The sequence below is a fragment of the Lepisma saccharinum genome, chromosome 16 (genome assembly GCF_977018435.1).
Source record: "Lepisma saccharinum chromosome 16, izLepSacc3.1, whole genome shotgun sequence".
NCBI lineage: Eukaryota > Metazoa > Arthropoda > Insecta > Zygentoma > Lepismatidae > Lepisma > Lepisma saccharinum.
This window is the reverse complement of record NC_139244.1, coordinates 8570357-8585071: the sequence shown is the minus strand read 5'-3', so window position 1 is coordinate 8585071 and position 14715 is coordinate 8570357. Positions and strand designations below refer to the sequence as shown.

General features: G+C 36.2%; 1 protein-coding gene across 2 annotated transcripts in view; it reads right to left on the bottom strand.

Moving 5' to 3' along the window:
- Positions 1–924: 924 nt before the first annotated feature.
- The window catches only part of LOC146000245 (WD repeat-containing protein 20), a 44614-nt gene continuing 30823 nt past the window's right edge, over positions 925–14715 (bottom strand). The window contains exons 4-5 of one of the 2 annotated variants that reach the window (XM_083137669.1): positions 14071–14117; positions 925–5265 (exon numbers count right to left, since the gene is read on the bottom strand). In XM_083137669.1, coding sequence (XP_082993795.1) covers positions 14082–14117 — 36 coding nt within the window. In that variant the 3' untranslated portion in view covers positions 925–5265; positions 14071–14081. The remainder of the gene's footprint in view (positions 5266–14070; positions 14118–14715) is intronic. The other variant, XM_083137668.1, reaches the window with a different exon arrangement.

Genomic DNA, 14715 nt, shown 5'->3' with positions numbered 1-14715 from the left:
GGTTGTGGTCCTCCTCTTCTGATGGCCAGCTGTGTGACGCTACCACCCACTGAATTATGCTTGTACTTAATTAGTCTTTAATTTTCACAAAAAGCCATTGTCAGTAATATTTCTACCATATTCACATGAGCAAAATTTACAACAGAGTGTTTTCCACTTACAGTGTAAATAAGTCCACAGAATGTAAGCCCGTTCCATGTCAATAATGTTGAAAAAGAGGGGAAAGTCTGCAAATTAGAACCACAATTTTGATTGGCTCCGAGAACAGTAGCTGACTGGAGAAGTGTACTGCTGCTGTTGTGGCAGGCATGGTAAGGCATAATGATGCTCAGAATCGTAAGCTTTTACTATGTATTTGAAAAAATATTTGTTGAAACTGATGAAATTGTTTTCATACAGATTGCATTCATGGCCACTGAAGCTTACCTTCTTTCCTTCCCTTCGGTTCATGAAGTTTAATGTTGCAACAACAATGCCTATGTGTGTGTTTGCTTGGATTCAACATCTGTACCTTCAAGTTTTTCATTTTTCTCCCTACAATTTTATTACACAGGAAACAACTTCTGAAGCACAGTTTGGCGAGCCTAATTTGAAATTGACCATAATCTGAAATGTAAATTTCTACTTCTGTTATGACTTACGTGCGATGATTTAATACCTCCCAGACTTTACAGTACTAAAATTCCTGATATTTATGATATTTGTGCTAAGTGCATCGCTATTCATTTCATGTAGTTCTTTAACTATGACTTAATATCTTTCCACTACAAAGAACTGTAACATTCCAGAAATATTTCAAAATAACGTGAATTCTAAAATACATATTATCATTTTTAGATTTCCCTTGCATTAACCTTAAGTATATGAAATTTTAAAAATGGATCAAAATAAATGTACAATATTTGTAAATGTAACTATTTAAAAAAAAAGGGGACTCTAGATTCTGCATGAGCAGAAAAGAGTTGGAAAATCTAATGTATAGCATTCAATCTTCGGATCATCCAATTCCTTACATGTGACATATCCTTGTAAATGGTTTGGAAAATACTTTGTTAGTTTTGGACTATCTATTGTTGATTAATTACATCTAAATTCATTGAATCAAAAATATCTGGAAGGGAATGCTGTAATAGTCACCCACAGTGAACAAATACTTTTATGCATTAAAATAGTATTAACGTGATCTGGTAAACACCTGGATGGACAAATTATTACATTTATAAGAAATTCCACTGATTATGAAGTAAAATTAAATTGAAACTGAGAAATATAAAATTTCTAACAGAATCACTAGCAATTATAAGTGCTTTCCAGTTAATATTGAGCCACTTTTCTGCACACATACATTCCATTTTGTCAACTACACTTCACAAAAACTGTGAAATGTTCCGTAAATATTTATTATACATATATTGGTTGCAATATATTTTAAATCCATAAATACACATGTATATTGCAAGAAATATATAAAATGGACAAGGAATGAGTTGCATTAATAACAGCTTATAAAATTTGGCAAGCAACAAGTCCTTAAGATACCATACATATATTGAGATTCTGGTTCTGAATTATGAAATGCTGAAAAACTATTTAATCTTATATGTGAAATCAGCTTTATAAAGATGGTTAAAGCTACATAATGTTTTTCTTCTTCTATGTAACTAGAACAATTTCTTGAGCTAAACAACTGCTGGTCAAATATTTATCATTAACTGGAAAGGAACTAGAACAGTGAATATGGCTCATAGTTCTTATTAATTGTAATGATACATCATAATTATGATGGAAGAACTACCAAACTGTGGTCCCTGCATGAAGCTCAGTCATTAATTCAATGGCAATAATAGGTTTTGGATCGTTGAGTAAAAACAAGCACCATATTTATGTGTGTATAAGCTCCACTTTATTATTATTACCATTATTATTATTGAGAAGTACCTTTTGTAGAAGTTTTCTTGCAATTTCATTCAAAGTTGAAAGAAGACACAGCTGTATTTAAACAATAGGTCTCCCGATGGCACAGTGGTAGCATCGTCACCTTGTAATCAAGGAGTCCCGGGTTCAATACCTGGTGGAGGCACATAGTGGTTCGGATGCCACATTAAACTGTAGGTCCAGTCCCAACTAGCCTTACTGTGCGTAAAGTGGACTAAAAACACCAACACAATCAAATCAAAAGCTGTATTTAAAAATAAGTAAAGTGCTCCCTGTGCTTTGCACCATGTATTGAAGGCATATAGGGGATTGGGGGGTTAGGGCCCCACACTTTCTTGATCACAGCCGAAGGTGGAGAGGTGATGTGATCAGCACCATGCCCCTGGCTGCCTTTACCCCCCCCCCTCGAGTTTCCTCCAAGTACACACTTTATGCGATGCTGGGTGGACACAGCGGCTGCTTGAACAGGTGAAAAGAATCCTGGTTCTCCCCCACTGGGAATCGAACCCGGGTCTCTCGCATGTTTAAAAATAAGACAATTTTTTTTTAAATTCCTAAGCTCACACCCACCAAGATAATGGTGCTGGGTGGAATAGCATTCCTATTCTTCAGTTGGGCTTGTGAAGAGTTGAATGCAGGCAAGTTACAACTGAAAATTAAATCAAAAAGTTGTGCCATTATGTTCAAGAAATTAACAAATAATAATGCTTGTTGACTAACTATACCAACAATTTTTACAAGATACGGGAGGTTTTAATTAAGAATAAAGTGCTGACTTTTTTAGTTATCCTGGAGTAGTAAGCCACATCCCATGTTCTTTTGTTCAATTTTGGGTTTAAAAAAGTGCACCCTACACACACCTAAACACAGTGATTTTGTTACAGCATCCAATCAGTTCTTACTGCACAAATATAATGTGCAATATTGTGCTGTGATTTCTTAAGTGCAGAAAATTTATACACAAGAAAATTGAATTTACTATCACATTATAGACTTTGGTTTACCAAAAAATTTGATCAAGTATAACTGCAAAACCAACTGAAGCTCAGTACTTCTGCAAACTTTTAGCAAGCAACTGATACAAGCATTCATTGTGGTATTCAACTGCTACCAACTCTTCGACAACTTACTGGAATATATAATTTGTATCCCCTGATGTAATACATCAAAAAAATGAAATACTATGATTCTTGATAAACACCGCTATGGAAAAATACAAGAATATTGCATAGTATACAAGTAATTGTTTGAAGTTTTTCTACAGGCTTTCTTTTTAAACCTTCCACAAAAAAAAAATATTGCTGTATAAATATAGCCAACTGGTAACTTATTTTATATTGCTATTTGTGTATTCAAATACAGACCACAGGAACAACGAAACATGCTGATCACATGGAACAATGATTTTTCCAAAAATGTAATACCATTTATGCTTCTTACAGTGACAAAGATTGAAAGACAACATGAAGTATGTTTCCCTGGGTTTACAACATGACAGACATCCATGTTACACCCTGCTCTCGCTTGCTGCTCAAAATATTCAATTAGATATACTGGAATAGTGCAGTGATGAGCAAATGATTTCTTTTCACACTAATTCTTTGTTTCCCAATCTCATTACATACAAATGTAACAAACAAAATGTCTCAACATATCCTAGATAAATTGTTTTCCCGAATACATACAAGACTGAAGTAACAATTATGGAAGTTAAATAAATAAAAGTTGAGTGAGCAACCTTTTTCGGCCCAGCAATGGCATTAACCGAACTGGGACTTGTATTTTTCAAAAGACAGACCTAGGAGGGATTCACCACCATTGAGAATAGTTATCTCAGATATTGCCAAATGTGCATAAGATAACCGATGACAAAGTTAACACCTACAGCCTACTCCCCGTACCTCTCACTGAGGTTGAGAGGTGAATGAAATTACACCATTCACAGCAACATCACAGCTTTTACACCAAAGACTGCAATGAAAACATTCCATCTGCAGTTTCGGTCAGGATTAAAAGGTTTTTGACCAAAATTTAGTCAAAAAGACCAGTTCAAGACAAAGCACTTTTTTTTTTTGGAAGGGGGATATCTATTCACATCTACTATTATCATGAATATAGGTGAACTGCATTATGAAATTTGCCCAATTCGAAAAAAAATCTCGTTATTTTTTGTACTTTTGGATTTTATAACTAGATTAATAGAACGAGGTGTAAGTTCACTAGTTTTCACATTAGCACTTCTAAGTTACAAAAACCAAAGAAGTTTTTCCATGAGGTGCCCAATATGGTACCATCATCATTTCCAAATAGACATTTCAGTAAACCTCTCACGAATTATTTTTCCCTTTTGTTTCAAACAAGAACTTGTGATCACACTTATACATTTTTAAAGACAAATACCAAACAACACTATCTTCCCCTTATGACAATATACTGCATGCAGACCAAATTTTGTATTATTGGAGAAATTTTACAAGTTAATTCCTTTTTAATATCTTATTATAAGATACTGAATAATTATTTTTAACACCCCTTTTCATTTTTTTAATGAACACTAATACAGAATAACTTACAGTATTAAATTTGCCACATTTCATCTCTATTCTTAAGAGAGCAAATACTTATTGCATTCATGACTTAAAAAATAAATTACACCGCATCACACATTACTTACTTGCTACTTCTTTGGCTGTTACATGTAGTGGAAAATCCACATAAATTACAAATTCTACTGAAGAACAGCATGGAATGTTTTTTTAAAAAAAACATCAATTAATAGCCACTTCACACACATTGTGCGAATGGGAAAATCAGTACCACGCAATGGCAGTTTATGAGAGGCTTGATATTAAGCATTAAATCATACAATGTTGTCTAAAAAAATCAAATCATATAGTGTTCTGCATTCTAACATAACAAAAAAGTAACTCATGCATAGGGATATGCTCTCCTATCGAGTACATTTTTTTAGAAGATGCTGTGATTGTCCATGTTATTCTTGCAGCTTTAGCTTTTGGACTCTACCATGCTCGCAAACACCTCCCAAAACCTCCATCGGCAAGAGTGTTGGACGACAAAAGTGCGGTCGACCACTAGCCCAATGACTGCACAGCATCCCTATTGGCCAGCTTCAACAATGAGGCCTTTGTTATATCACCCGTTCTTTGTTCCATCACGAACAACAAGAGACGAAAAATTCGCAACCCCACCACCAGGAGGGACCCAAAACCCCCAGGGTGTGGGTTGACCTGGCTATACAACTGTGCCTCCGCCGCCACTTGCCCCCACAGTTGTGTTCGTTGGACTTGATGACAGATGGGAAACCAGACCCTACAAAAGAGAGAAAGAATCGTTACATGCAAAGCAAAGTATTGAACATAATTCAACATTATTCGGTTAACTCTTAGCAACATACAAAAACCATCACATCAACCATAAACAAAACAGATACATGGCAATTTATTAAAAATCTAAATAACCCTGTGTTAGGCACGTGGATTACGCCTGTCCCCCAAACCCTATATTTATCTTTAAGGTATGGAACACCGTGAATTATACTGCACATGCATGCTGAACGTTCTTTCTTTGTCTATCTTCAAAGATCTGCAATTTTCTACTGCACTCTCTAAGTGATGTAATATTATACAGTTAACGTCAGTCGAACGCTTGGGAGACAGTTGTCCCGCCATGCGCTGTAATTTAGCTGTAAAAAGAGTGCATATCTCAGATTTGACACATTCTACATCAACAGCTTAAAGCAGGACCTGACATACAGAGGGACAGTGAAAGCAGGCTGTTATCAGAGTCCATTATTCTAGCAAATTAGTTACAAATTCAAAATCAGGAAATTTGATATTTTCTTTTTATTTTAACAGTCAAACTGTACTTTCATAGAAATTAACAACCAACATGTAAATAATTTTCTATACTCAATTTCCATTTTACTAGTGTAAAAACCTGCTCTTTGTAAATCATTCATCGCACAATTGAATCCCCAGTATATTAAATTGATAAATAATTATGGGCAAGGTGTGAATAGAGTGTGCAGAATTCTAAGAAAAGGTTACATGCTGTTAGTCAGAGCTTAGTGACTGCCGTTTTCCCCGTAATGGTTGCCTCAAGACTAACCATGCTCGTTTCCTCCTAGAGGGTCTGAACATGCCAGCCAATCAGCTTGAGGCATGACATCACACAATATTTTGGGATATAGTCCCAAAATATGTAACTACCGAAGCAGTGTCATGTTCACTTTTGGTCGTGTGGTCACTTTAGTCACTAACACATGTCAACGTGTCCTCCCCTTCTTCACTAACCCACTTCCATGTAGCATCTGAATCTGCCGTGCACTCTGGTCTTTCTATGCTTTGATATTTGTCTTGTTACGTATTTAGTCCCCCAAGCATGCCACTGACATAAATTTCATAATATTACGTGGCTTAGAAGTGCACCAGAACAACACAGTTGAGTTTTGAGCTTAGAACAAAGATAAAGAACGTTTAGCTACACAAAAGCATCTATGTGCAGTATAGTTCACAGTGTTGCAATCTCGCAATGGGTATTGATGGGGACACTGGAACCCCACGTGCCTAACAGAGGGTTAAGATGCTTATTAATAACACTTCTTCAACTGTTCGTGTAACCAAAGGGTTCATTTCTTAACTTTTGATTTATGTGTAAATTATGTTTCTTCTGTGGTACAATTTTATTTCCTTGACCTTTCAATACCATAAACATGCATGTTTTCAAGAGTGATTAGTCCTAATACATACACCACATTTGCAAGATTGTCTTGAAAGAAACACATGCTGTGCAATAAAGAAAATTGTACCAAAGAAGCAACTTAATTTATACACAAACCCAAGTTAACAACTTTAAAGTTATGTTCATAAAACTTCCATAATGAAGTGAAAATTACATTTAAAGAAAATTAAAATTCAACATCTAGTGTCTTCTTGAGATGAAGAAAAAGACAAGTTAAAATACAGTTGAGACACAGTGATTAGATTCTATCTTATTTTTATGTCAATTATAACAGTGGGCTAAAAAAATATTTATGTTTATGTTATGTTTAATAAGTAGAATCTATTTATTAAATAATATAAAATATTTTAATATTATCTTATATACCGGTATGTTTATAATTTCAGATACAGCAAACCTCCATGGAGTGGTTAGCAAAGAGCACTAAGAATTGTCTCTCTTAGGTTCAAATCCCAGATTTTTCCTTGTTGCTGTTATAAACCAAGAGAAGCCAAAATGTGGCATAAAATTAAACTAACAATACACGAAACATACTGTTAGTAATAACATATCCGAGAGGAAAATGGTAAATATTTTGTGCAGAACCTCAATATGTTCATCTCTAGGCAATGTGTGTAACAAAAATATGCTGATGTATTGCGTTTTACAAAAAATAATTTTCATACAAGGAACTGAAAGAGCAATATGCATATATGATACTTGGAACAAATTACAGACACTACATCAAAATACTGCACTGGTAAATTTATTGAGAAATCAAACCATTATCACATTGTGAACAGATAACGACTGAGATGTTTGGATAATGAGAGACAAAAGTAAGATGCGGGTAGTGGAGATGAAAATCATAATCCCTTAATTTGCACATAGCAAATCTCTTCCCTAGTGGGTAATTTTAAAAATGGCAAGTCCTCATCACTCTCCATCTATACTCGAAGAAACAAAATTTAAGAACCGCAAAAATATATGCATGTGAATTTTGATTGTGGGCAACTCGAAATTAAATAATATTCGCCCAATAGATTTACTCAAAACAAGAAACTTTCGACATTTTCATGTAAATGTAAATTCTGAAAACACAAAAGGATAGAAGTAGAACCTTTTCTACACATGCTTACTGGACTATAGAAGATGAAAAGCATACAGTACTCATGAACAACAAAAATGCAATCAAGAAACACATCTTCACTTACGAAGATGTTACAAGATGACTAAGTATGGTGTTCTAAAATTACAAGCTCATTCCAAAAAGTTCTACCAACGTCATGCACTACCTCTGGCTGAAGTAGAAGAGAATGATTAAAACTTTAACTATCTATGAAGAGGTTTTCTCGGGCAATCAACCAGGTAATTTTCGGATAGGGTTCCGAGCTTTCGAGAGCTAACGTTACTCTCATATTCAGGGAAATTACCTGGTTCATTGACCGAGAAAACTTCTTCATTATTCGCCACCAGGAAAGCTTCAAGAATTATATTAACTATCTATAGTTTCCATTTAGCAAGTAGTAAATTGGCACTGTGCAGTCAGGTACATTAACATATGATGAATAGTGGGTTTTGCATACAATCACCAAGTTTCAAAATACTGTAAATACGGACATAAAAGAGAAAACCCTTCAAAATCTTCCAAAAATCAACAAAGTTATCACGGAACATACAGCTTCAAAATTTATTTATTGTAACTTATTGGAAATTTATCTTCTTGTTCCTTCTATCCTATGATAAAAACACTGATTAATGGGAAAATATCTTCTTTTACTTCTTATAAGACTAATCAAAATAACCCTTTTCCACCCATTTGTATGCAATATATTGGCACATGCAAAGTGTTGTTCATTCTCGACATTCAAAGCCATGCTATTCTTCCTTTAATGTTAACAAAAGTAGTTACTACCACTGCTGCTCATATGCAACATAGGTCTATACGGAAATTTCAAATTTGCAAATCAAAATGTGTAATTTCAGATGGAAATGTAGTGACAGTAACTGGTATCTTTTGATTTCTTCATTAGCTGTTGTTTAGGGTAACCAACAATTAATTAGCTGCAGAATTTATGGTTTTGTAGGAATTTCACAGTGGTATTTTTGGATCATTCGACAGATATATGATCACAGGCCTTCCAGGTACATATAAAAGACCTTTTCATCAGCGAAATACCAACCCGTGTGCTTACCATTAAATCATACACACAAATAATAATTAATTCATTCTTACTTGGTAAAGTAAAAGTAAAGTGCTCCTATGCTTTGCACCATGCCAAGAAGATGCCCACACTTTCTTGATCACGGCTGAAGGTGGGGGTGATGTGATCAGCACCATACCACTGGCTGCCTTTACCCCCCCAGAGTTTCCTCCAGGTACCCATTTTATACTTGGTATTTAACTTAATGATTTTGTCAAAAAAAATAAACTCATGTTGTTTCAAACAAACACCACTTTATTCAATTCTATTTACTGAATCAACATGCAAGTTTCAATTTATCTACACAGTTCAAAACAATTAGGGGACTAAAAATATTGCAGTAAAATTGTGTTTCAAGAAACATAATGTGCTACACTTGCCAGAGAACAAACCGAGAAGTAGAAAAGGCTAGATCAGTGGCACATAAGACACCTCCATCACAGACGTGTGATGTCAAAAAGAAGAATCACACTTATCACAGAAGTCTGATGCTGTGTGAGCTTCAGTGTTCTGCCATCAGTGAAGGGACTTTCCGTTTAGTGAAGAGTGGTGAAGTGTTGAATTGGAATGCTGCAAAAGCTGGATGGGGTAAGGTGAGAGAGTGAACCACACTATTAGACCTTGTGATGTCACAAAGTGTCATCGTTTGATTTTGGACTGGCTTTCAAATGACAGGAAATATTTGAAGGATGTCAGACCAGTCATTACATATTGTTACCAACTCCTCAGAACATGCAGCAAAATGCAACAGAACTGCACCATGTGTTTTGTACCGCAATTGGATGAATGATATATATGCAAACTATCCACAATTACCTTCATGGAGGTGATATCTGTGCATGTAAGCTGATAGTATGTGTACCTTTTACCACACAAAACCATATGAACCTTAAAACACTTGGGCGATGAATTTCATGATTGGGAGCATACCGAGGGGAATCACATTGGGCATGTTCCGAAAGTCACGCGAGTACGAGTTATGGCAACTGACCATCCCATAAGTGCTTTCATGCATTTAGTTATGCGGTTCAAAAAGTCTGATTTCGTGGAATGCGTGAACTTCATTCTCACTCGAAATGCACGAGCCAAGAGGCTTGTTTGTTCGGTGAGAATCGTCTACTACTTGCAGACAATGTGTGTGCATAATGGCTTCAAACTGCACTAGTTTGGAATAAACAGAGAGCGATATAAAGCAACATTACAAGACGAGTGTGCCTCAACTATTCTTAAAATGCGATTAAAATTAGTAACAGTATCAGCAGTAGTGTTTATTTCTGCCAGAAGTGCAACCGATCTTAACGCACCCCTTATAAAAGTTGACCCACCCTCGCTGGCGAGAAAACGGGGCAAGATAAGCTAACGTCTTTTCTAGCGAACGGTTGATGTAGTTGCAGAGAAGACAGTTCGAGTCAAGCATTGATACGGTCAGGATCCGTGTTACGTTGGTTATTGGTTTCGCGGGCTGTGAAAAACTGTAAATGAACTAACGGCCATGATCTCTGCCAGAAAGAGAGATAGTGTCTAAAGAATAAACTGTGAGTGAACTATCGGCCTGTGCAGTATCTCTACCAGAACCTGAGAAAAGGTTACTGAAGAAGAGAGGCTACATGTTTATTATGAACCAATGACAGGAGGATTAGAAGATTGAAGACGTCGAACTCGGTATCAGCAAGATTTGTGCTTTCCCCCCAACTCCCCCTAAGTGTTCAATGTTAGTGTTTTTCAGCGTGTTTATCGCCAAGTGAAGTAAATAGCGAAGTAGTTACATCGAAGACGTAAGTACTCTGTGAAATAACCTCTAAGAACTAAGCTTGGTCTAATATCTCAACAAATTCACACCAGAAGCTGACTAATCTGTGTATTCCGGAATCGTTTGTAAACCGCAGACGTCAGGTGCCTGGCCTTTAATAAATATTAATACTGTATTTTGTGGTGTATAAATACTTAGATAGTTAAATATAAAAATTCACTGCTGGTCTCCTTTTGTGTTATTGACGTTGTTCGACGGCAGAATAGAAAAAACTTCCACTAGTAAAACCAAAGAAAAAAAAATGATATAGAAGGACATGCTTTCTGCTGGATGCCCTGCGGAAACTTTCTATAAACAAAACGTTGCACCTGCCCTTTCGACTAGAGCATCCCATAAGTCCGTAAAATAACTGTTTTCACCAGGTTCACAAGCCCAGTTATCTTCATTGAATTCGTTCATTTAGTTAAGACTTTCGGAAACCACCCATTTTGTTATTGGATGTTTCGAGATTCTGTCTACAGTTCAAAAATCGACAAGTCTTAATATAGAGAGAATGTAGAACACAATATAACACAGCTTGTATGCAAGAAACACCCCACTATGGTGGACGTGACTGGTGGTTTGACAGTCCAGAAAGTATGGAGACAAGATTCTCGCTGACTCATTGTCATGCCACATGCAGCAGCAAATGATAAAACGTTCCTTTACATGAACAGCAATGCTCTCTCTCACAGAGCTCAGTGCGTGGGCAATATGCTTCTAGAGAAGGGAACCGAGAGTACGGTGTGGTGAGTATGTTCTCCAGATCTAAATCTCATTGAATGTCTGGAATGCACTTGGCAGACATACTACAGTGAGACTGGCACCAATCCATAACTTCTGAAGCTGGAGATTGCCTACTTGCGGAGTGGCAAAGATGATCATGGATTAATTATCAAAACTTTTGGCAGATGAATCTGTCTCTTGGTAGGCACTGCTAGAAGCCTTTTAAGTTACATTTATAAGAGGGTGTCAAGCAAAATACCAAATACAAAATTCTTGACATGTTCCAACAGCAAATGCAACAACTTCTTTTATACAAAAACCTCAAGGCTATCCCTAGAACAAAGGTCACTTCTCTATAGGCTACAAACAAGGTACAATACACTAATTGATCCTCCAGGCTTCCATCTATCTAAGCAGGCTTTCAGAAATGCGTGCATCAAGCAGCTGAAGAGAAATTAATATTTGTTATACCCTTGTTATTGTTTTATTATTGTTTATTTCTTATTATTTTTATTATTATTATTAGTTATATATGTGTGCGTCCTTCTCATTTGTTAATTTCTATTTTTCTCGCTGTTGATATCCTGATATAAAATGGATTCTCTCTGTATTCAGGATTTCTCAAATAAATAAATAACCTTTATTTAAACAATCCCTCCTTATGCAAAGTTGTAAATTAACAATTAAGAAAATAAATATTTATTTAATGATAAACCCCTACTAAAAGGTCCGTTAAGATGAAAACTGAAGCTGTCTTTAACAAGTGATTTAGACTTGCTTTATCTATTAATGCATCCTGGACTGAATTTGGCAGACTGGCAAGGCTCTGGCATCTGGACTCACAGCCAGTATGGGGCTTGGGTTGCAGTCCCTAGATATTTGTGATTGTCCTTTCATATATCCTATCTTACCAACATTCACCATCATCTTCGAGATTAGCCAAAGGGGCAGAAAAGTGAAATAAAATAAACTAAATCAATCAGTCATTGTGATGGCAAATATTCTGGACCACAAGTATAATTTCTTGACTTGACCTACTTGTTGATTTCTCTGCTTTCATGATTCTCTCGACTGGTAGACACCCTGTATAATTAACTCCTAAAGTAGTTTTTACAAGATTATGGAACTGAAAATTTCCCTTCCCTGCAAAGTGTATTTTCCATTTTGTTAGTAGATTTAAAGTTCACAAATTTCACTAAGTTGCAATCCCAGAACAGATTTCCAAGATATCTGGCTACTGAGAAAATGATTAAATTATCCTAAGTGAGGGACCCAAAAGAAACTGGAATCGTTCTCTGGTGGGAAAGCCTACTGTACATGCTTCTGCCGCTAGATGACTTTTGCGGGCCCTTCTGCATCAGTCTGCCAAGCGGCATCATCGAGTGAAGTCGTGGTGCCACATAGTAATTTTTTTTTTGTTAAGCGCCTCTCGCTAATTCGTAGATTTTGTGATGGCTGAAGAGTTTGAACAATGTGCGGCTGTGAAATTCTGTTCTCTGTTGGGGGAAACGGCAGAGGAAACAGTTGTAATTCTTGAAACAGCTTACAAGGAGGTTTTCCGGCTTAAGGAAACGTGAATTGACACTTGCAGACCAACCTCGCTCAGGGTGACATGTCACGACGATGCTGATTCCTTTTTCTGATGTATTTCGGCATTGTTCGTGCAGATTTCACTCTTAACAGTCAATCTGTTAACCAGGCATTTTACCTACAAGTTCTGAAAATTTGCTTGACACGATGAGATGAAAATGCGCAGCGTTGTAGCAAAGTGGGGCATGGTGGCTTCACCACGACAACATGCCAGTGCACAAAGCCTTGATTGTGACACAATTTTTAACCAAAAACAGCACAACCCAGCTTATCCACTTGTAATATTCACCCAATCTCACTCTGTGCGACCTCTTTTTATTTCCCCAAATGAAAAGTCCTCAAAGGACACCATTTTGCAGACGTGCAAGAGGTGAAGAAAAAAAACTACTGCAGCATTAAAACAAATCTCTCTGCAAGTTTCAGGACTGCTTCGAAAAGTGAAAAACACATTTAGACAGGTACATTGCATCAAATGGACAGTACTTTGAGGAAGATCAAAATTGTAACACCTAAAACTAAATACACAATTTTTAATTACAATATTCTGGTTTCAATTAGGCCCCCCCTCTCGTACTTTGATCAAGGATTCATATAATGGTAGCCTATTGTGTAAATTAAATTTGTGACAGAACTCTACATGCATTGTGGATTGGAGTTGTTACACAAGATACAACAGGAACTTTCTTTTCCAACATTAGCACTTCTAACTTCAACTGTGTCAAGATGTTGGAGTCATATAACTTCTAATAAGATTACGTCCAACAACATTCGACAAGAACACACACACACAAAAATGATATCCTAGAAGTTCTTACAATCAAACTCTACAAACATTACGCAAACTTCACAAGGTTTATCATTAATCTACAGCGTTTGAAACGCAGGATTTTAAGATACATGAAAGGTACCTCCCACCACAAATTCTACTTTTAAAAGCAAATCTCCAACAAGCTACTACTTTCAACCAACCATCTCAAAAAATCTCCATCACTACTACAAACAAGCAAACTCCTCTCTCACATTAAGAAAGAAAAAAATATCTTGACATGGGAAAGGAAAAGCTGGCACTGCGGCATTTAACCTTACCTGATTAATTCTCAGAAGGTGAGAAAACTATCCTGGTTAGACTGTTTCTGGAAAATCACAAAAACTATTCATAATCAGCCACGAAACAAAAGCGGATTTGTGAAAAAAATAACATCATTTGATAATGGGATGACAAGGGCTTTGAACAAGAATTATGCTTTTGCTTGCCATTGGCAATTTTGCCAACTCCCTTTTCTTACCACTAACATAGGATCTTTGTCGAACAGCTATTACGTGATTTAACCACATGAGTGTTTCTCGTATGTTGAAAAACCGCAGTGCTGGGAAACAGTGTTGCCGACCTATACCCCACATGTGCATATACTGCAATTGCTTTTTATGTATTTATTTCTTTTTGCACATTATTGTCTTAAGCACAATTCTATCAACTGGTGTACTCATAGGCATATCTTAAGAGATTATCTTCTGGCAGTGTGATCCTTTTTCAAAACTAATGCAACTCTGGCATATGGTGAAATATTGAAATCAAAAAATAATTTTTCCTCTCAAAAAACACAAACTTGCTTCTTTTCCTTGTAAAGAAAAATTGTTTTTGTATTATTCGAGCACAGAATGCAACTTCAATGTTCAACAAACAAAAACAAGTAGCACTCTAAGACAACATGAAAACAGCCTTTGAATAGC